The 23911-nt window shown below is 39.4% G+C and overlaps 2 protein-coding genes across 5 annotated transcripts in view; one reads left to right on the forward strand and one right to left on the reverse strand.

Moving 5' to 3' along the window:
* RAD51 (RAD51 recombinase) overlaps positions 1-22332 on the forward strand; it is a 36525-nt gene extending 14193 nt beyond the window's left edge. For all 3 annotated transcript variants that reach the window (XM_082449369.1, XM_082449368.1, XM_082449370.1), the window contains exons 4-10: positions 2182-2299; positions 4230-4321; positions 10682-10776; positions 19051-19164; positions 19512-19641; positions 19861-19982; positions 20689-22332. In XM_082449369.1, the coding sequence (XP_082305495.1) occupies positions 2182-2299; positions 4230-4321; positions 10682-10776; positions 19051-19164; positions 19512-19641; positions 19861-19982; positions 20689-20812 (795 nt within the window). In that variant the 3' untranslated portion in view covers positions 20813-22332. The remainder of the gene's footprint in view (positions 1-2181; positions 2300-4229; positions 4322-10681; positions 10777-19050; positions 19165-19511; positions 19642-19860; positions 19983-20688) is intronic.
* Positions 22333-22480: 148 nt separating this feature from the next.
* Positions 22481-23911, reverse strand: part of RMDN3 (regulator of microtubule dynamics 3) — a 31116-nt gene continuing 29685 nt past the window's right edge. For both annotated transcript variants that reach the window (XM_082449352.1, XM_082449353.1), the window contains exons 11-13: positions 23743-23796; positions 23523-23603; positions 22481-23224 (exon numbers count right to left, since the gene is read on the reverse strand). In XM_082449352.1, coding sequence (XP_082305478.1) covers positions 23171-23224; positions 23523-23603; positions 23743-23796 — 189 coding nt within the window. In that variant the 3' untranslated portion in view covers positions 22481-23170. The remainder of the gene's footprint in view (positions 23225-23522; positions 23604-23742; positions 23797-23911) is intronic.

Raw genomic sequence — 23911 nt, forward strand, 5'->3', positions numbered from 1 at the left:
GAATTCATTTGAACTTGACAGAAACCTTTGAGAGACATCGGTTGTTAACATTGGAACCTTAGTGAAAGAATTGTATTTCTAGCACACCATTTGGTTCTGCAATAACTATAATATAAACATTGTAAGGAGTTTTCAAGTGAAGTATTAAGCATATAGAGAAGTTTAGAGAATAATGCAAACCCACGATTCAGCTATATATTGGTTTTTTCCCTTTGTGGAAAGTTTTTAAAGTACAAGTTTAATCTCTACTTGCTATAGATCTATCCAGATTTTTCTCCTCCCTCCCTCCCTCCCTCCCTCCCTCCCTCTCTTCCTTCCTTCTGACTCAGACAATTTATTTTACTGAATTTAGATTCAAGCTCAGCTAATCATTTGGGGCCTGGACTTGGATTCTTTTTCTACTTCAGTGAGTTTTGATAGTTTGTGTCTTTCTAGGGATTTCTGTATTTCTTATAAGTTATCTAATCTGTTGGCATATATTTATTTTTGTAATGTTGGTAGTAATGTCCCCTCTTTCATTTCTGATTTTAGTGATTTGAGTCTTTTTTAATCAATTTTGCTTATTTTTTCAAGGAACCGACTTCTGGTTTCAATGATTTTTCTCTATTGTATTTCTATTCTCTATTTCACTAGTTTCTACTCAAATTTTATCTTCTTCCTTCTTGCTTTATGTTTAGTTTGCTCTTTCTTCAGTAACTTAAGGTGGGAAGGTTAGGCTATTGATTTAAGATCTCTCTAATATAGGCATTTACAGCTATAAATCTCCCTTTAAGCACTGCTTTTCCTGTATCCCATAAGTTTTGGTATGTTTTGTTTTCATTTTCATTCATCTCAATGAATTTACTAAATTCCCTTGTGATTTCTTTGATTCATTGGTTATTTAGGAATGAAATGTTTAATTCCATGTATTTGTGAATGCATTTATTTTTATTATTTTTTATAAATTTATTTATTTATTTATTTATGGCTGCATTGGGTCTTCGTTGCTGTGCACAGGCTTTCTCTAGTTGCGGCGAGCGGGGGCTACTCTTCATTGCAGTGCGTGGGCTTCTCATTGCAGTGGCTCCTTTTGTTGTGGAGCATGGGCTCTAGTCGCCCGGGCTTCAGTAGTTGTGGCTCGTGGGCTCTAGAGCGCAGGCTCAGTAGTTGTGGCGCACGGGCTTAGTTGCTCCGCGGCATGTGGGATCTTTCCAGACCAGAGCTCAAACCCGTGTCCCCTGCATCGGCAGGCAGATTCTTAACCACTGTGCCACCAGGGAAGTCCCCCTATTTTAAAATTTTGGTATCAGCCTATAGACTGATCATTAATGATTTATCATTGACTACAAAGTAGGATTAAACGTTCTCAACCTTGACAGGGTAAAAGAAAATGTACAGCTGACAGAGATGGAAAAGTAGGTGTGGAGGGAGCAAAAATCAAGGACAAATGTCCTCATTTAACAAAGTAGAAAGTTAAGAGATGCATTCTGTGGTTGATAGAACAGGAAATGAAGGTTTAAATATGTAGGACTTTGAACTGTATTGTCAGGCAAAGTACATATGTGTTGGTCTATCATAGTTTTTTATTTTTAACTACATGAATGTATTACTTAATTGGCAATTTAAAAATTAATCTTCTTGGAGTCTCTAAATTAATTTATCCCTTATTTGCCAGAGAGATAAAATAATCCTAGGACTAGAACTACTAGTATTTTGATAACTTTTTAAAAAATTTTATTTATTTATTTTATTTATTTATTTTTGGCTGCGTTGGGTCTTCGTTGCTGTGCGCGGGCTTTCTCTAGTTGCGGCGAGCGGGGGGCTACTCTTCACTGCGGTGCACGGGCTTCTCATTGCATTGCCTTCTCTTGTTGCAGAGCACAGGCTCTAGGTGCGCGGGCTTCAGTAGTTGTGGCATGTGGGCTCAGTAGTTGTGGCTCGCAGGCTCTAGAGCGCAGGCTCAGTAGTTGTGGCGCATGGGCTTAGTTGCTCCACAGCATGTGGGATCTTCCCAGACCAGGACTTTAACTCTTGTCCCCTGCATTGGCAGGCAGATCCTTAACCACTGCACCACCAGAGAAGCCTGATAACTTTTTAAAGAGAGATCGTTCTGGAAATTTTGTTAGATGTTATCTCTTCCCACTGTATGCCTGGTTTTACTAAGCGTATTTCATCGATTTGGCATTTCTTATTTTTCCCCAGACTGAGGCAGCTAAATTAGTTCCAATGGGTTTCACCACTGCAACTGAGTTCCACCAAAGGCGGTCTGAGATCATACAGATTACTACCGGCTCCAAAGAGCTTGACAAACTACTTCAAGGTATAGTAATCCCTTATCCTATGTTGTGAACTGCGGTTAGCAAAGCATCCAGGTTATAGAACATAACTAAATAAAATATTGGGGTCGGGTTTATGTGTTAGATAGAATTAAGAAAGAGAAGTATTCACATTGAAGAAGGAAGACCGCTGGAGGGTGGTACTTGACTTAAAAAATACTAAAATTATCTGCCAATTAAATAATTTAATCTCCATTTAATATTGCATTCTGAGAGTAAGCTCCCTCTGCCTAAAGAAATAATTATAACCTTTTATCTACCACAAGGTAGAAAATCTGATGACTGGTTAAAACACTCCATGCTTGAATACTACATTGTAGTATCAATACATTGTAGTGCACAATAATCTTCAGGACTTTATGGAAAGCTGTAAAGTTTTTGAACTTTTGAAAGCACTGCTGTCCTAAATTTTTGCAAAGTTAGATTTGGTCCTTGTTGCTTCCCCAAATATTCGATCATTCAAGTTTCCTTTTTTTTTAGGGCACAAAATAGCATGGGTTCAGGAATCACACTCAAATTTGAGCGTTTGCTTTCTCTTCTGTTCCCCCTCTCAGCATTTACTGGCTGTATTACGTGGTGCAAACTACTTATTGTGTTCTATGCCTCGGTTTTTTTATCTTCATAATGAGGACAAAAAGACTCCCTACCGGGACTTCCCTGGTGGCACAGTGGTTAAGAATCCGCCTGGCAATGTAGAGGACATGGGTTCAAACCCTGGTCCAGGAAGATCCCACATGCCGCGGAGCAACTAAGCCCGTGGGCCACAACTACTGAGCCTGCGCTCTAGAGCCCACGAGGCACAACTACTGAGCCCGCGCGCCTAGATCCCGTGCTCCACAACAAGAGAAGCCACTGCAATGAGAAGCCCGTGCACCACAACGAAGAGTAGCCCCTGCTCGCCACAACTAGAGAAAGCCCGCGCGCAGCAACGAAGACCCAATACAGCCATAAATAAATAAATTTATTTAAAAAAAAGACTTCCTACCTTATAAGTTATTGGAATTAAAAGAATTGATATATATATAAATACGTAGCACAATGCCAGATACACAAGAGACATTTGGTAAACATTAGATATTATTTATAATTTATTTTTTTTAATGACTGCTTATTGACTTGTGATGGCATAGTTCTGTATATTGATTGTGGTGATAGTGAAATGAAGCTACAGATGTGATAAAATTGCATAGAATTACACACACACAAATGAGTGCATATATACCTGGAGAAATCTGAATAACTTCTGTGGATTGTATCCATGTCAGTTTTCTGATATTGATACTGTATTATAGTTATGTAAAACGTTAACATTGGGGGAGACCGGATGAAGAATTCACGGGCCCTCTCTACATTTCTTTGAAATTTTCTATGAATCTAGAATTATTTCAAAATAAATATTTTTAAAATTACTGCTTGTTGAAAATTGGGTTTCTAAATTATGTAAACATCTTTCTAATGAGCTCCTAGGACATTTCTTTTTTTAATAAATATAAGTTTATTTATTTATTTATTTTTGGCTGCGTTGAGTCTTCACTGCTGCATGTGGACTTTCTCTAGTTACGGTGAGCGGGGGCTACTCTTCATTGCGGTACATGGACTTCTCATTGCGGTGGCTTCTGTTGTTGCGGAGCATCTGCTCTAGGCACATGGGCTTCAGTAGTTGTGGCACGCAGGCTCAGTAGTTGTGGTTTGTGGGCTCTAGAGTGCAGGTTTAGTAGCTGTGGCGCACGGGCTTAGTTGCTCTGCAGCATATGGGATCTTCCCGGACCAGGGATCAAACCCATGTCCCCTGCACTGGCAGGTGGATTCTTGACCACTGCGCCACCAGGGAAGTCCCCCTAGGACATTTCTATGATTATTGTTTCTAAATATTTGTATTGTGCTAAGAGGTGTTTCTTATTGCTCTTCTATTAGGAGGAATTGAGACTGGATCCATCACAGAGATGTTTGGAGAATTCCGAACTGGGAAGACCCAGATCTGTCATACGTTGGCTGTAACATGCCAGGTGAGATGTTGGGGCTCTAACTAATCAGATCAGCAAGAATATGTTGATTCCTGTTATTAGCAAGCATCTGTTAGCATGGACAAAAAATGCACTTTCTCTGTTTTCAAGAATGCTATATGTAGGGGAACTTCCCGGGCCATCCAGTGGTTAAGACTCTGCGCTTCCACTGCAAGGTTCGATTCCTGGTTGGGGAACTAAGATCCTGCATGCCACGTGGCTTGGCCAAAAAAGAAAAAAAAAGAATACTATAGCTAGTTAGAAGATAGACTGCTACTGCAAAACTTCCACAGCGTAGAAACTTTCAGATTATTAATTTCATATACTTTCTTACCAACCACTAGGCTTCCCCTGGCTTCACCTGCCCTCTTCACTAGTTTATATTGTATGATTCATCATTAAATGATTCTTCATTAAAGTCATTCCTTTACAGATACCCTCAGATTTACATCCCCCATCTGAAGAGATGCCATTCCTAGATAAACCCTATCTGTCTTTTCAGTGCCTGTTCCCAAGTAGCTGATCATACTGGAGAAAAATCCTAACATAAAGGTGATGGGCATCACTTTAAATTCAAGATGACAGACTTTAAGTTAACATTCAATACTGCTTGGCAGACCTACTGAGTTTCTCCTCTGAAAAAGGTTGAATTCAGGCAAACTTTTTCCCACTCAGTAGGACAGTTATCTCATACTTTGTTCTTTCTTCTCAAACCTTCATGCTTCTCTTCAGCCCTCACTCTTAGCCAAATGACCTAACCTGTTCTTCACATCAAAACTATAAAACCCACCTACCTTTTTTTAAAAATTGATTTTATGAAGTATAGTTGATTTACAATGTTTTGTTAATTTCTGCTGTATAGCAAAGTGATTCAATTATACTAATATATACATTCTTTTTCATATTCTTTTCCATTATGGTTTATCACAGGATATTCTTTTTTTAATATTTATTTATGTATTTATTATTCATTTTTATTTTCTTTTTCTTTTTGGCTGTGTCGGGTCTTAGTTGCGGCACATGGGATCTCTTCATTGAGGCATGCGGGATCTTTCGTTGCGGTGCGCGGGCTTCTCTCTAGTTGTGGTGCGTGGGCTCCAGGGCGCACATGGGTTCTGTAGTTTGCGGCACATGGGCTCTCTCATTGAGGCACGCTAGCTCAGTAGTTGTGGCAGGCGGGCTTAGTTGCCCCGCGGCATGTGGGATCTTAGTTCCCTGACCAAGGATCGAACCCATGTCCCCTTCATTGGAAGGTGGATTCTTTACCACTGGACCACCAGGGAAGTCCCTATCACAGGGTACTGAATGTAGTTCCCTGTGCTATACAATAGGACCTTGTTGTTTATCCATTCTATATATAATAGTTTGCATCTGCTAATCCTAAACTCCCAATCCATCTCCCCCCGCCATCCCTCCATCGCCCCCCGCCTCCAGCAACCAGAAGTTGCTTCTCTATGACTGTGAGTCTATTTCTGTTTCATAGATAGGTTCATTTGTGTCATATTTTAGGTTCCACATGTAAGTGATATCATATGGTATGTCTTTCTCTTTCTGACTTATTTCACTTAGTGTGATAATCTCCAGGTCCATCCATGTTGCTGCAGATGACAATAAAAAATACCCCTCAGCCCAACAATGTATTACTTTGGTAAACTCTAAAAAGGATTTCAGAGAGAGAGACAGTTTTATGGAAAGATGAGTTCAAAATTAGAGATGGTGGGTTTGAGGTGTTTTGAACAAAATGGCATTACAGATCTTCCTTGACATACGATGGGGTAACATCCTGATAAACCCATCGTAAGTTGAAAGTCATAGGTCACAAATGCATTTAATACACCTAACCTACTGAACATTGTAACTTAGCCCAGCCTACCTTAAACATGCTCAGAGCACTTACATTAGCCTACAGTTGGGCAAAATCATCTAATACAAAGCCTATTTTATAATAAAGTATTGAATATCTCATATGTAGTTTATTGAATACTGTACTGAAAGTGAAAAACAGAATGGTTGTAAGTGTACCAGCTGTTTACCCTTCGGCTCAGGCAGCTGACTGAGCACAGCACACTGCTGCTGCCCAGCATCATGAAAGTATTGTAGAGCATATCGCTAGCCTGGGAAAAGATGGAAATTCAAATTTTGAAGTATGGTTTCTACTGAATTTGTATCACTGTCGCACCATGGTAAAGTTGAAAGATTGTAAGTCGAGCCATAGTTAAGTTAGGGACTATCTGTATTTGAATCTAGGTAGATTATACTCACTTCTCCCATGGGCAAACTTACTGATGGAGCTGGAGAATAACTGAAAGGAAAACTGCCTCCTTTTATCATTATTGACAGAGGGGGCTTCCTAGTATCTTTCCATTCAGTGTGAGTTCTTATCATCTCAACAAAATAACAGTCATTGTTGGAACTCATTTATAAATTTAAACATCAAATATAAATTGTTCTCTTTTGTGTATTTTTCCCTTATAAAACAAGTTATGAACTGTCCTTCATAATTCATTCTGTATTTAAAAAGCACTTTATAAAAAATGTTTATTACATCATTGTAATGCAGTGCTATAGTTAAAGGTGGTATGTGCCATAAAAAAATATGGATTTTGTTAGGATCCTGTGTCTTGGGTAGGGTTCACATTTTAGTGAAACACATATATCTGCAGAGGCTAATATTATGAGACTGATTTTCTGAAGTTACCCAAGAAAATCTGTCTCCTCATTTTTTCATGTTACAGATATGCCCATCAGTCAATACTTCTGTCTTGAAGTGGTGAATGCCATTTCTTTCTTTCTTTCTTTCAATATTTATTTATTTATTTAGGCTGTACCAGGTCTTAGTTGCAGCATGTGAACTCTTAGTTGCAGCATGCATGCAGGATCTAGTTCCCTGACCAGGGATCGCAGCTGGGCTCCTTCCATTGGGAGCGCTGAGTCTTACCCACTGGACCACTAGGGAAGTCCCGCCATTTCTTGAGATAGGAAAATATTTTGGTTCTTCATGAATAAAAGTTTATCTAATAGCTAGAGGCCCAACTTGATGGTCTCCTGTTTTTCTCATCATTTTCCTTTCTCACTTGTCATTTTAATTGTGTTTCTCTCCTCAGTTGCTCTACTGATCTTTTCATTGCAACCAAAATGTCACCATATGACAGTCACGTTAGGATTCCAGTATCAAGTAGACCTAAGCCATGTTGGCTCCATCTCATACATAACTCCTAGTAGAAAAAGAGTTAGGGGGATAGGAGAACTTTTAGGATAAGAGGGGAAGCAATGAGAAGAGGAAGAGTGGTATAGTAAGCTGTAGAAGCTATAGCTTATTGCCCAAAGCACCATTAGAAAATTGTTAGCTAAAGGGAAATAGGAGTGTTTAAAATAACACCCAGACATGGGTCATTTGACATGATATGTGACCTTTTTAAATAGAAATGATTTCCCCATGTTGTTTTGTGTTTTTTTAATCTTATTTTTTTTTAATTTATTTGTCATATTTATTTTATTTTTGGCTGCATTGGGTCTTCGTTGCTGCGCGCAGGCTTTCTCTAGTTGTGTTGAGCGGGGGCTACTCTTCGTTGCAGTGCGCAGGCTTCTCATTGCGGTGGCTTCTCTTGTTGTGGAGCACGGGCTCTAGGCGCGGGCTTCAGTAGTTGTGGCTCGCGGGCTCTAGAGCGCAGGCTCAGTAGTTGTGGCCCATGGGCTTAGTTGCTCCGCGGCATGTGGGATCTTCCCGGACCAGGGCTTGAACCTGTGTCCCCTGCGTTGGCAGGTGGATTCTTAACCACTGCACCACCAGGGAAGCCAGCCCCCACCCCATGTTGTTTTGACAGGGATTTATGTGGAATAAATATTTAAAGTACAGTACACAATATAGTTGCCATGGCAACTCAGCCTCTCACACTGATGCTCTTAAGTTGTACAAACAGACTCCTATATTGGAAATGTTTATTAAGTTGTCAGATAATGCCTATTAATAAACTGAAGCAAAATTCTAAAATAAACATATCCTCTCTATAAAAATAACTGAACATTCACAGTTGGCTGAATAACTACGGATCTTTGATATTTTTTTCAGAGAAAAACAATTCTAATTCATTAATAATAGAAAGGATTACATGTCACCAGCCTAAGAGCTGGAACCAGAGGTATAGAGAGGATGTTAGATTACTATTTAAATCTAAACATTATCACCTCACATTTTTTCAGGTTTTCTCAACTTAATGAAGCGAAACCCCACTATGTATTAGATCTCTGTCTAATAGTGAAGTTATATAAAGTTGGGAGCCATACTTAGGTTACAAAAATGAATAGCCCATGCTTGTTCAAAGTTCTAGAATAATTTTAAAATTCTGAGAAGACAGTTTAACATAAGTACCAATTTTAAATGCACATGCCCTTGACAGAAAATGTGTCTTACAGAACTTTTCACATATAGTCAAGAATAAATGTGTAAAGAATTTACACCATAGCATTATAAAATGGTGAAAGTTCAAAACTTGCATCACTACAAAATAGGAAGAAGAGTTAAATTATGGTACTAAGCAGGTATTAAAAATAGCTACTTTGGTGGTGTCCCAGCCCAATAACACAAGATGGCTGAAGTGGCACTGGGAGGGTGAGGTGGAGGAGATGAAATGCAGTGGGGTGCAGAGCATATAGTCCATCCCCTTGTGACTGGCCCAGCAATACCCTGGGACCATGTCCACTTCTCTGCTGTCAGTCGGCCTACCAATGCCATGCCCAGCCACTCATGGCCTCCCTTCTGCCCAAGGAGGTCTATTTAGCTGGAAAAGAACTCCCTCTCATGCTAGCACTAAAGATACAAGAAAGTGAGAGAAGGGAGAACTTCATTCATCTTAATTCCTGGGGACTTAGCCCCCTGAATGTGAAGATTTTCTCCTCCCCCCAGACTGAGGCAGCTGCTGCTGTCTGTCCTCTTGGCCAGTGGTTTTAAACATTTCCTCTATCAAGACCCTCTTTTGCTATATACATATCCTTTGCTCCTTTCATGGATTCCTAAGATTTGAAAGATTTTTATCTGCCAACCTGCATAATGATAATGTAATCATTTCCCCCTGTCCAAATTAACAAAGCCTTCTGTAATTGAGTATATGCTAAAATCAGTGCCCTAAGAGGTGGAGGATATCATAAGTCTTCCAAGTACATTCTGTATGTCAGGCACTGTGCTAAACAGTTTACATGAATTATCTAATCTTCAAAACAGTGCCATAGGGAGATTTTATCTACATTTTACAGAAAATGTAGAAACTGAGAATTAATATTCTCAGGTTCACATAGCAAGTGGCAGAATCACATATAAAAAGTGTTTGTATGAAAATGTATAGAAAGTGATCTGGAAGAGGACTCCTGTGGGAGATGGGAGTGATCAAGAAGAACTTTCAATTTTTTACTTTTTTCTATATTGTTTGAATTTTTAATACAAGCATGTAGTACTTTTGTAATTTTGAAAAAATACATTTTCTCAGAAATAGGAAAAGAAAATTTTGGCGCTACCAGGCACTTAATGTAAACTGTCCTGAGGGATTTTCCTCAGAATTTAAAGGTGTATTAGGCTCCAAAGTAGATTTCAAGGGTGGAAACTACACTTTAGCAGCATTCGCTTAAAATCTGTAGAACTCAGGGTGTCTGGCGTGGGATAGGTAGCCTGAAACAGATTTCCCTGAGGAGCTCATAAGACAGTTTTCATGGCATTCCTCCATTTTCTTTCCTTTTTTAAAACTCTTTGTATTCTTCCTTTTCTGCTTTTGTTGATTTTTAACATCTGTGTGTACAATTGGAGCAAACACCTTTTTATTCTTTCTTGCTCATACTGTAGACATGCTAGGGGATGCCCCTGGGGTATTTCCAGTCTCCTTTAGCAACCCTAAGGAATGAACTCTGCTCAATAAAGTGAAGTGTAAGTGTGGTCTGCATATGCTAAAATTAATTGGGTATTGGATCAGGGTCTCTTACTTATTAAAGCTAAGTAAATGATCTTCCAAATGTTTGTTGTCTTGAGATAATTGATTGGTCGTGTGTTGGTATACAGTCATAGAATTCAAAAAAAAAAAATTAGAAGTTTTTATTTAAAAAAAAGAATTTTGTCACCTACTTTGGTCTATATTTCCAAGCACTCCAACTCTGGCTAGACTCTAGCCTCACATGTTATGGGACACAATGAGCTTCATATCTGCTATTTCTATCAGAAGTATCAGAAGTGAATGCCTCCTCCCTACCTCTGATTGTCACTTTAAAGTGTTTTTTCCTTTTGCTTTATTGGGGGTGGGAGGAATTATAGACCCATCATGAGGAAGTTGGTCAGTTATATTAGAAGTACAGTGTCATTTCCACTGTTCTTTTTCTCTCTAGCTTCCCATTGACCGAGGTGGAGGTGAAGGAAAGGCCATGTACATTGACACCGAGGGTACCTTTAGGCCAGAACGGCTGCTAGCAGTGGCTGAGAGGTAGGTTACTGGATCAGATGAGAGAAATATGGCTCCATATGTCACTGTAGTGATTGCCAGGGTTAGTCTGGCTGAAGGGTGTCTCTTCTTCTCTCTTATTGCTCTGTATCCCAAAGTCATATGTGTGTTTCAAAAGAATAACCTTCCTTAGAGAAAAACATGCTTCTTTAGTCAAAAATCTATGAGTTGCTGTCAGACTGGATAAAAAACAAGATCCAACTATATGCTGCCTTCCAGAGAACCACTTAGATTCAAAGACACAAATAGGTTGAAACTAAAAGGATGGAAAAAAGATATTGCATGCAAACAGTAACCATAAGAGGGCTGGAGTGGCTGTACTAATATCAGACAAAATAGACTTTAAGACAAAAAAAAAAAATCAGAGGCAAAGAGGAACGTTTTAGAACTAAAAGGTCAGTTCATCAGGAAGATATAACAAATGTAAACATATACAGACCTAATAGAGCCCCAAGATATGTTAAACACAAATTGATATAATTGAAGGGTGAAATAGACAATTCAAGCATAATCACTGGGGACTAATGCCTCACTTTCAATAATGGATAGAACATTTATCAGATGCCCTGATAAAGAGCATCTACAAAAAACCTACAGCTAGCATCATTTTAATGGTAAAAATCTGAATATTTTCTCCGTAAGATTGGAAATAAGGCAAGGATCTCCACTCTCACTACTTATGTTCCACATTGTACTGTAGATCCTAGCCAGTGCAGTCAGGCAAGAAAATGAACTAAAAGGCATCCAGATTGGAATGGAAGATGTAAACTATCTTTATTCACCAATGATATGATACTGTATGTAGAGAATCCTTAGGAAACTACACACAAAAAACTGCTAGAACTAAATTAGTTTGTCGCAGGATGCAATCTCAATATGAAAAATCCATTGTACTTCTGTATACTATAAATGAACAATTCAAGAATTAAGAAAATAATTCCATTCACAATAGTGTCAAAAAGAATAAAATACTTAGTAATAAACTTAACAGAAGTTCAAGACTTGTACACTAGGGACTTCCCTGGTGGTCCAGTGGGTAAGACCCCATGCTCCCAGTGCAGGGGGCCCGGGTTCGATCCCTGGTTGGGGAACTAGATCTTGCATGCTGCAACTAAGACCCGGAATAGCCAAAATAAATATTTTAAAAAAAAAAAAAAGGACTAACACTGAAAACTAACATTGCTGAGAGAAATTGAAGATCTGCATAGAGAAACATTCCACATTCATGGATTGGAAGATGCAATATTATTAAAATGGTAAGGGAGTTCCCTGGCTGCCTAGTGGTTAGGATTCTGGGCTTTCACTGCTGTGGCCCAGGTTCAGTCCCTGGTCGGGGAACTGAGATCCTGCAAGCCAAGGTGCGGGGGAAAAAAAAAAAAAAAAAAAAAACTACCCTCAAATTGATCTATAAGTTCAACACAATGCCTATTGAAATTCACCAAGACTTTTTGCTGAAATTGACAAGGTGATTATAAATTAATATGGAAATGTCAAGGACCCAGAATAGCCAAAACATTCTTGGGAGGAAAAAAAGAACAAAATTGGAGGTCTCAGTCTTCCCAATTTTAAAACTTACTATAAACAACAGTAATCAAGACAGTGTGGTGCTGCCATAAGGATAGACATATGGATCAATGGAACAGAATTGAGAGTTCAGAAATAAACTGTTTCGGGACTTCCCTGGTGGCACAGTGGTTGAGAATCTGACTGCCAGTGCAGGGGACACGGGTTCGATCCCTGGTCTGGGAAGATCCCACATGCCACGGAGCAACTAAGCCCATGCACCACAACCACTGAGCCTGCGCTCTGGAGCCCGTGACCCACAACTACTGAAGCCCACGCACCTAGAGCGTGTGCTCCGCAACAAGAGAAGCCACCGCAGTGAGAAGCCAGCACACCACAACGAAGAGTAGCCCCCGCTCGCTGCAACTAGAGAAAGCCCGTGTTCAGCAATGAAGACCCAACACAGCCAAATAAATAAATAAATTTGTAAGAAAAAAAGAAACTGTTTCACTTATAGTCACTTGATTTTTGACAAAGGTGAAAGACAATTTAGTGGAGGAAATAATAGTCTTTTTAATAAATGGTGCTAATGTAGTTGGATATCCACATGCAAAAAAGATAAATTTAGACCCTTACCTTACACTATACGTGAAAGTTAACTAAAAATGGATACCATTCTGGTGATTCCTCAGAAAATTAAACGTAGAATTACAATATGATTCAGGAATTCCACCTCTGGGTATATACTCAAAAGAATTGAAAGCAGGGACTCAGATAGTTACACACCAGTATTCATGGCAGCCCTGTTCACAACAGTCAAAAGGTAGAAACAACCCAAGTATCCATCAACAGTTGAATGGATAAACTAAATGTCCTATATACATACAATGGAAAGTTATTCTCAAAATGGAAGGAAATGCTCACAGTATGCTACAGCATGGATGAACCTTGAAAACATTATCCTAAGTGAAATAAGCCAGTTGCAAAAGGACAAATGTATGATTCCTCCTGTATGAGGTACTTAGAGTCAAATTCATAAAGACAGAAAGTGGAATGGTGGTTGCTAGGGGCAGGGGTGAGAAGAATGGGGGGTTATTGTTTAATGGGTACAGAGTTTCAGTTTGGGATGGTGAAAAAATTCTGGACATGGATGGTAGTGATGGTTGCACAACAACGGGAATGTACTTACTGCCATTGGACTGTACACTTTAAAAAGATTAAAATGGTAAATTTTGTTATGTATATTTACTGTATATATATATATTTTTAAAGAATGATAGTCCTATATTTAGCTAAAATTATAAAACTTTTAGGAAAAAAACAGAAAATCTTTGTGACCTTGAAGTAGGCAAAGTTTTCTTAGATACAACACCAGAAAGCATAGTCTATGAAAGAAAAAAACGATAATACAGAGTCAGTTTTCATTTAATCAAAATTTGAAACTTCTGTGCTTCAAAGAGCACTATCAAGAAAATAAAAAGACAACCCAAAGAATGTGAGAAAATATTTGCAAATCATATATCTGATAAGGTTCTAGTATCAAGAATATATAAAGAACTCTCACAACCCAGCAGTAAGACACCCCAATTAAGAAATGGGCAAAGGAGTTGTATAGACATTTCTCCAAAGCAGATGTAAAATGGCCAATAAGCACATGAAGAGATGCTCAACATTATTAGTCAAGAGGAAATGCAAATTAAAACCACAGTGAGATACCACCAGTAGGATGGCTGTAATGAAAAAGATAGTAACAAGTGTCAGGGAGGATGTGAAGAAACTGGAACCCTAATACATTGCTGGTGAGAATGTAAAATTGTGCAGTCACTTTGGAAGAAAACAATGTGGCAGTTAAACATATATTTGTCATATAGCCCAGCAATTTCACTCTGGTTATGTACCCAAGAGATATGAAAACATGTCCACACAGAGACTTGTTTGTGGATGTTTATAGTATTGTTATAGTAGCCAAAACCTGGAAACAACCCAATTGTCCATCCACTGAACGAATAAAATCTGGTTGATCCATACAATAGACCACTATTTAACAATTAAAAGGAATGAAGTACTGATACTTGTTACAGCATGGATGACCCTCAAAAAACATGCTAAATGATAGAAGCTAGACATAAAAGACCACATATGATTCCATTTATATGAAATTTCCAGAAAGAAAATCTGTAGCGGGAATTCCCTGGCAGTCCAGTGGTTAGGACTTCGTGCTTCCACTGTAGGGGGCATGAGTTCGATCCCTGCTCGGGGAACTAAGATCCTGCATGCCACGAGGCAAGGCCCAAAAATAGAAAAAAAATCTAGAGAGACAGTAGATTTGTGGTTGCCTGGGACAGGGAGTAGAAACAGAAAGTAACTGCATATAGACTTGAGAAATCTTTCTGAGCAATGGAAATGTTCTAAAACTGAATTATGAAAGTCATTGAATTTTACACTTAAAACAGGTCAATTTTATGGTATATAAATTATTCCTCAGAAAAGCTGGTAAAGAATTTGTTCATTTTTCTACATCCCCTAATATAGCTTTCAAATAAACTCTCAAAATTGTTTTTCTTAATTTTCCCTTGTCTAGGGTCAAATGTGATCATTTGACCCCTACCACACATTTTACTGAAACCTAGTGATTAAATGGAATTTAATTGCATGTTGAGATGTCAGATTCACATTGGAACCTGCGTGGCTAAGTTGAGGAGAATTTTCTTTTCTAATTCGTTTATAATTATAACCAAATTCTCTTTCCCAGTTTACAATTTGAGGAATCCAAGTCATCGAATGTACACCACTGAGGCATAAAATTAGGTCGGAACAGTAATTGTAGCTCTTTGCTTCTGCTTACAAAATCCCTGTCAAGAAGAAAGAATTACTTTCTTGCGACCTGATCTTAGTTTTCTGAAGATGAGTATACTAAAACGTATCTTCCCTCCCCAAGTTGTTTTTGGTTTTCTACAGAGATCACACTTTTAATTTTTAAGTATGCTGTTTTATTAGTTGAAGAGTTCTTTGGGATAAAGTCATTAAGGTTTTGTCCAGTAATATAAATGGGTGTTCAGATAGGATATATGAGACGGTAGAATGTTGGCTATGAGGACTGGGACTTTGTTTTGATCACTTGCTGCTGTATCCCCTAGCCCTCGAACAGAGCATTCAGTATTTGTTAGTGAATTAATACTTATTAATTGGAGCCATGTTTATGGCTGTTTTTGTCAACTGAAAGAAAAATGTTTAAATAGAAATTTCATTAATCATTTCAATCACTTCTACCTATCAGGAAAAATTTTTATAACTGAATTTCTGTTTATGTACATTGCATTTAAATTTATATTTCTGAGAAAGTTACAGGACAGGGCCTCCTCAAGATAGTTAATACCTAATTTCCTTTCACAAGAGAACAACCCTCACTGATTAAGTTTTGCCATGCCTATTGAAGAATATTAACCCACATTCAGGTGACTAGCTCAGGGGGTCTAAGACTAGTCCTCAGTATAGCTGCATTAGCATCACCTGAGAAATTGTTCGAAATGCAAATCCTCTGATTCCACTCCAGATCTATTGAATTAGAAACAATCAAGAGACTCTGAGGATAGGGTCCAGCAATCTGGTTTTGGTTTTTTGTTTTGTTTTTTTCTGGCCATGATGCACGGCATGCCGATCTTAGTTCCCCAACCACGGATTGAACCCATGCCCCCTGCAGTGGAAGTGCAGAGTCTTAACCACTGGACCACCAGGGAAGTCCCCAGCAATCTGTTTTAACAAGCTCTCCATGTGATTGGGATGCTTGCTAAAGTTTGAGAACCATGGCCACAATTGCTAGCTACAGTGTCCCTACCTTTTTTGAATGTTCTTTTAAGTACTATGAAAGAGAGAATGCCAGAACCCCCTTGAGGCAGTACAGCTGTTTTTCAAACTTGTATGTTAAGAATCACCTGAGGGGGCTTCCCTGGTGGCACAGTGGTTAAGAATCCACCTGCCAATTCAGGGGACACCGGTTTGAGCCCTGGTCCAGGAAGATCCCACATGCCCCGTAGCAACCAAGCCCGTGCGCCACAACTACTGAGCCTGCGCTCTAGAGCCCACGAGCCACAACTGCTGGAGCCCGTGCTCGGCAACAAGAGAAGCCACTGCAATGAGAAGCCTGCGTACTGCAGAGAAGAGTAGCTCCCCACGCGCCGCAACTAGAGAAAGCCTGCACGCGGCAAGGAAGACCCAACGCAGCCAAAAAAAAAAAAAAAACACCTCAAGTGATTTTTTTTTTAATTTATTTTTTAAATTTTTGGCTGCATTCGGTCTTCGCTGCTGCACACAGGCTTTCTCCAGTTGCGGCGCGTGGGGGGCTACTCTTCTCTGCAGTGGCTTCTCTTGTTGCCAAGCACGGGCTCTAGGCACGCAGGCTTCAGCAGTTGTGGCTCGTGGGCTCAGTAGTTGCGGCACACGGGCTTAGTTGCTCCGTGGCATGTGGGGTTTTCCTGGACCAGGACTCGAACCGGTGTCCCCTGCATTGGCAGGCAGACTCTAAACCACTGGGCCACCAGGGAAGTCCTATTTGTTTTCTTTTTGAGAATAGCCATTCTGACAGGTGTGAGGTAATATAGCTCATTGTGGTTTTAATTTGCATTTCCCTTGTGATTAGTGATATTGAGCATCTTTTCATGTGCCAGGTGTTTGTTAAATATGCAAATTATCACAACTCTTCCCTCAACATTGTGATTCATTATGTCTGGTTTAGACCTAGGAATTTAATTTTTTTAACAGAGTATTCTTATCCTGAGGAAGTTCTGGAAACACTAAGAGAAGTTGCTTATTTCCAACCAACTTTTTCCAAGTTGTGGGAATTGAAAGTTCTATGTGCTGCTTCAGGAATGTAAGCACAGAGATCCCAATAGTCGTCTTTGTGAACTCTGTTGAGAGAAAAGCCAGGATGACTCTTTGTTTTTCTAGTAAATCTTCCATATTCTGACAGCAAAAGATAATCTCCGTTCCTGATAGTAGATTATATCAATGTTTCTTGAGGCAAGACTAGAAGACTTGTGCAGTACAGTACTTAGGCCTCTTCAGTCTTTTTTTCTGTCTTATAGTCATGATTTAAATAAAGAAAATTTTATCTCCTTATTCCCATTTGGTCAGGATCCCAAGGTAAAACTCTATCTTCACTTCATTTTCTTATCTCCATGCCCAGACTCAACAAATTCATCATCATCAATCCACTTAATACAAGAGCTAAACTTCCATTTCTGTTGATAATGGTGAAGAATAGCTGGTGAAATGTCTAGGAAAGTGCAAAGACTGCATGTGCCTAATATGATGAATCAATTCATCATAAGATGTGGAAAATTCAGTTGGATAGAGTGGGATCTCCTGATATCGAGGTTCAGCTTATTGCAGTGTTATTTCAAGTGCTAGAACATTCTTTTGTTTTTCTATTCTTTTGGGTAGGAAAAATGAGAGGAAAACTATTTACTGAAGCTAAGTCTCAGAAAAATAGGTTTGACACAGTGTATGCTTTTGTAATGATCAGAATCTACATAGAATAGACTACTTTTAAAAGACTGATAAAATCTTAAGCATAGAAGTTTTTGGTTCTCAAGGAATTATAGCACACTGATTTTGTTTAAACAGATTATCTTTTGAACTGTTACATAAGGGAGTCAGTATTATACTTTTGGACTATAGTGATTTTAGGTAACATTAATATGAAAATATTACTTGAGTTAAAGTGATGATATATAATTCTCTTTTGGTTTGGGTTATAGATAAAAGCTGTATTCAGCAACATTTATTCAGAATGTACTAGGTATAAAAAAAAATGTGCTAGTTGGAAAGGCCTAGTCTTTTCCCTCAAGTAATTTGTTGTCTAGTCAAAGAATGGCAGGCAGCTCCTCACAAGTGCCATAGAAAAGCCTAAATCAAGTTTTCTGGAAGTGCAGAAGAGGGAGAATCACGTCTATTTGAGAGGTACAGGGAAGCTCTTATAAAAGTGCAGGTATTTAGTTGTCTTGACAGATGGATAAATCAAACTACCTTTGAAGAAATGGGGTCCCATTAGCATACATTTAATGAGAAGTTGTCTTTCTTGGACCACCTTGAGTATTCATGTCTTAGGTGGCAGTTACAAAGGTGAGAAAATACAGATTTTTCTAAGAAAATAGGAAGTATTTTTAAATGCAAAGGGAAGAAAAATCATTATTGAGGTATAAGATGAATTAAGGTATCACTTATTTAACCATACTAGATACATGTCACATATTCTATAACTGTAACTAGTTACTAGCAAGAAAAAAGGGGAGAATAGATGAAATATACTTATTTCTCTTAAACCTCTTACAGTATTGAGTCCTTAGAAGGTTTTTGAGCTTAGAAGGTTTTATTCCTATACAACAACAGTTTATATATTTTTTTAATTGATCTTTGAGTGATCATTGTTTTTGTTTCAGTCCTAATTCTGTCATGCTGCCCTTTGTTTTTCCAGGAGACCATTGTTTCCTTGTATTTGGAAATTTCTCATTCTAGTTCAGGAGTCCTCAAAGAATAGATTTGATTTATTCTGAAGTCCTGCCAGGTAGATCTACTCTAAAGCAGTTGCTGTCATCTCTTTATAGTTTCCCTGGGCTTCCTAATAGAAAGGGAATTATATTCTTTAGCCTTCTTACTATCATTTCTTACCTACCCATCCAGGTAATTTCGTTGTTAGAGATGAATTTCTCATCTGCCTTGGTTCTGTGTGCAGCCTCAAAATGTTCTTTCTTCTAGATATGGCCTCTCTGGCAGTGATGTCCTGGATAATGTAGCATATGCTCGAGGGTTCAACACAGACCACCAGACCCAGCTCCTTTATCAAGCATCAGCCATGATGGTAGAGTCCAGGTATGTGGGCAATAGAAGATACTGAATATGTTCCCAGAGCCCTTACCCTGAATCTTGTACAGGCTATGGCCAATTAGATAGTAGCTTGAATTAGATATGGGGAGATTTAAGTTTTAGTTCCTATTTTGCCACTCTTGCTGTCATTTAGGTCAAGTCACTTTTAAAATATGAAGCTATAATCCACCTGAACTTGTTGGAATTTTTTACTTTGTTATAGGGTTATTCAGAAATGGATGCTGTATAAATAAATAATATATAACTATAAATATAAAATTTCAGGGTAGTGGGAAAGAGCAGAATCTGACATGGGCTAGAAACAGGCTTCAGAGAATCCGTGTTCCCTGTAGGTATGCACTGCTAATTGTAGACAGTGCCACCGCCCTCTACAGAACAGACTATTCGGGTCGAGGTGAGCTTTCAGCCAGGCAGATGCACTTGGCCAGGTTTCTGCGGATGCTTCTGCGACTTGCTGATGAGGTAAGTTGTGGGGTAGGGACAGAGAATGCCTACTTTCAGGGGCCATGAATTCTAGTAGCCTTGCTGGGAGGCCAGGATACCAGGGCCTGGTATCATCAAGATATCAGTTAGATATAGAGACTTTAATCATTCATTGCTTTGTGGGGGATAGGGGTGGCAGCAGTAAGTCTCTTGGAATGTCTGACCACAAAAAAATGACATTTATCCTTTCCCTGTCAGTTTGGTGTAGCAGTGGTAATCACCAACCAGGTGGTAGCCCAAGTGGATGGAGCAGCCATGTTTGCTGCAGATCCTAAAAAACCTATTGGAGGAAATATCATTGCTCATGCCTCAACAACAAGGTAAAGTGATGGGAGAGATGGCTTCATCATGGAGTGTCATATTAACTGTGCAATAGACATGAAGATAACATTTCCATTTGAACCTTGTTAACTGCTGCTGTTGTGTAATTAGACACAGGAGCCCTTGCTTAACCTAACTGTCATGCTCTGGTTAGAACAGGTGTTTGCTTTTAGTTCATAAAGGAATTAAAAGCTCTCATATGTGGAAGAATAAATATGAGCAACTGATGTCTCTCATTATTTTTATAAAGGTTTCAATATGGGAAATCCACTGCGGGGCAGGGAGTGAGCAGAAATGCATTCCTCTGGATTGGAAGTGCCCTAAGGCAGTGGTCCCCAACCTTTATGGCACCAGGGACCAATTTTGTGGAAGACGATTTTTCCACAGACAAGAGTGGGGGTAGTGGGGGGGTGGCCAGGATGGATGGTTCAGGCGGTAATGCAAGCGATGGGGAGCAGCAGATGAAGCTTCGCTCACTCGCCCTCTGCTCACCTCCTGCTGTGCGGCCCAGTTCCTAACAGGCTGCAGACCGGTACTGGTCCACGGCCCGGGGGTTGGGGACCCCTGCCCTAAGGAATACAAAAAGATCCCCAAAGTCCTTCTAGGAAGTATACATGTCTAAAAAATTTTTAGACCTACCATAGTCAGGAATCGAATTTTTTAATTATAATAACTTTGGTGCTTTGGTCTGTGTCTTTGTCCCAGACTGTACCTGAGAAAAGGAAGAGGGGAAACCAGAATCTGCAAAATCTATGACTCTCCTTGTCTTCCTGAAGCTGAAGCTATGTTTGCCATCAATGCGGATGGAGTAGGAGATGCCAAGGACTGAATCGTTTTTCTTCCTGTGATAAACCTTAAGTGCTGCAGCCTAATGGAGAGGACTGCTCCCTGAGGTTCTTCACAGGCCTCTTCCTGTTGTGACTGCCAGGAAAAGGCTTCCAGGAAAACAGCTATTATATCGGCTTTTCTTATGGTGTAAACACGAGACAGGTCAGTAGTCACAAGCTGATCTGAAATGTTTATTCCTTCTAGAGTATATTAATCTCTATGTGAATTCTTTGGTTTGGGGGTGTAGGTATGAAGTACCTTTGACATCATAGTGCCTTGGGGTTGACTCAGGACTAACTGCTATTGGCCAATCTTATGTCTCTAAGAACTAACTAAAACTGGAGAGACCTGACTTCTCTCGCTGTCTGAATAATGTTGGGGAAAAAATGCCTGAGCTATGTGGCAAAGGGAGTGGGTCTCCTCACAGGTTTTTTTTTCTCTGTCAGTCAGTAAAACTCTTAAATCAGAAGCAGGTAAAGTTTGTGTGTCTGAATTAGCTTATATAAGAATGTTTTTTTAGATAAGGGGTATTGAGTAGGCCTGCTGGGCTACCAGCCCTTCACCATCTACTCTTTTTTAATGCTAAGAGCAATTCAAGATAGTTCTGGAATCTTAAACATTTCAGAAGGTCTTCAAGTAAGTAGATTCAATGTGGGACTGCTAATAAAGTAGTTATTTGTAGTGAATGTGCTGTTTATAGGCGTTATTCTGGTACAAGCTGAATATTTCAGGATAGGGCTTTCATAATATAGTTTTGGCTCTGGGTAGGGTGATCAGTTTCTATTGCTTTAAAATTGAAAATTTAAAAGGGAAGTCCCACATTCAGATGATTCATTTTATACTCCTTTAACCTAATAGAAGATCTCACAAGATGGCTACACCATGGCTTTCCTGTGGCCTTTGTTTGTTTTTATTCTTTAAGAAGTTTTGTATTGTATAGGGCTGGTTCTTGCCCAGATTATTCTACTTCAGGGGTTTGAGATACTCCTTCCTCTTCAGACTTCTACTCAGGATGGGTTCTAACCAACTCTTCCAATTTCAAAGGGCCTCTCGGCTAGTATTAGGAGGAGAGGCAGTGCAACTCTCTGCTGTTGCCTGTGTTGATCCTACTATATATAGGGAGATAGGAAGACACAATTTAATGCAACTTTGTTTTAAAAAGTTCTGTTCCCTGACTTTATAGAACAGAGTACCTCCTAGGCCTTCTTTCATTTCTACATTACAGAACAAACCTGGGATGAAATAATAAAGCCACAGTAACAGATTCTGGAATGGAAGCTTGGTTCTTAAATAAAAGCACCTCCATCTGTCTTTTAGTCCTATAAAGTATTTAAGTGACCTTGACCTAAAAACTTGTCTCAATTTTTCTTGTAGGGAGGATTTTCTTTTCAGATGGGATTAGGCTTTGTGCTATTGGCCCTGAGAGGGTCAGGGAACACCTGCTTAGTTGGACTAGGCCTTGTTAGGCTAAAAGTAAGCTCTTCTTGTGTTTTACATTTAACTAAAATTTTCTCTGGAAGTATTATTAACCAGAGAGCTTATTCTAAACTATGTGGTACTGTTTTTCTACTTGTCTGCAATAGCCTCATAGTAGAAAACAGTTATGGAAGTGTCAAGCAAGAATAAGGAGCTGATAACAAATAAACATAGAAAGGGGATTATAATCACATCTAGTTAAATTTGGTTTATTTCAGGTTTGTACCAAAATATATTCCAGGCAACTCCTCAGATCATCATTTTCACAGGCTCATAAGCCTTATGCACTGCTGTCGTTCCAAAAGCTTCCAGGACTCTGGAAGTCAAGTGGTCCAGCCCCTCGGCCCAGGAATACAGTTACAATCCACACGATAGGTTGAGAAGAGGCAATACCCATGGACTCCCCGACCTTTTATCCTGGTAGGTTAGGGTGTGATTTTAGGACTATATACTGTGGTGTTGAATATTAATCAGTGAAAAAGATTAGAGAGTAGAAGTTCTATGTTTTGTTCCTATAGCTCTTTGGAGTTTCATCCACCTCACCAGCAGTTGGAAGACAGCCTTCAGTGCTCTGCCCACACTGTACCCTAGGGCAGGTGTTATACTAGTCTTGAGTTTTCAAGAATTCACTTTACGGAGAGAGTGAGTAACAGAAACCCGGGCCTCAAGTACTTCCCCAATTTCAGATTAGGTAACGGATTAGAATAAGTTAACCAGTAGACTAGAAGAAATTGGGGAATGGTGGCAGGTAGCAGTCAGACCTAGGAGTCAGGACACTCCCTTAACCAGTCTTGCTCAGTTTCCTGATCTAAGCAGAATCTAAGAGAGAGAAAAAAGACTTGATTTTTTTCCCCCTCAAGTCATGAAGGCCATTGAAATGTGATTATTCTCCTAAAATTACTTCCAATTCTTCCAGGTCCTTCTGGAAAGCTGAATCCTAGGGAGACAAGAGAATAAGACTAGGACTCAAAATCTAAGCCAACATTTCCAAAACCATTGGTACCTGAGAATGGGCCCTTTGCTTCCTTGCTAAGCTGTTATCATAGTCTTTTTCCTACTTTCCCAGAAGAGCCTGGAACCTACGAAATCTGTCTCCTCCCCTAGGTGAGATGTATACGAAACAGCCCACATGCAAAGGGAGGAAATAAGACCTCAAGGGAAGATATTCTTTCCTGAAAAGGTCACATAATGACTCAGAGAAGGATCCCTGTGTTAGTAAAGGTCTTAAGTATTACCTCTTTAGTGACATTTGGCAGCTCCAGGGCCAACTTCATCCACTGTTTAGCTTCAGGGTTTTGCCCTAGTTCTCTGTAGCACTGAGAAGAGACAACAGTGAAAACCTGGGAGAAATGCCACCAGGAGACTAGAAGGGGATGAATATGTATGCACTCAGGAGTTCCTAGAAATATCAACACACATACTTTCATCTATGTTGAAATAGGCAGGTGAGTTTACCTTGGAAATATATATCCTTCCTGCTTTGGAAAATCCTGGCTGTAGTTCTTCAGCCTGGAGAAGGGAGAACATATATCAGTAAGGTGTTCCAAAGTCCAAGTCAGGCTAAAGTTTATTAGAGAGTTCCAGTCCCCAACCTGGAGACTGATTCAGTGAATCTATATTTTTT

Source organism: Balaenoptera physalus, assembly GCF_965194825.1.
Source record: "Balaenoptera physalus genome assembly, chromosome: 2".
Taxonomy (NCBI): domain Eukaryota; kingdom Metazoa; phylum Chordata; class Mammalia; order Artiodactyla; family Balaenopteridae; genus Balaenoptera; species Balaenoptera physalus.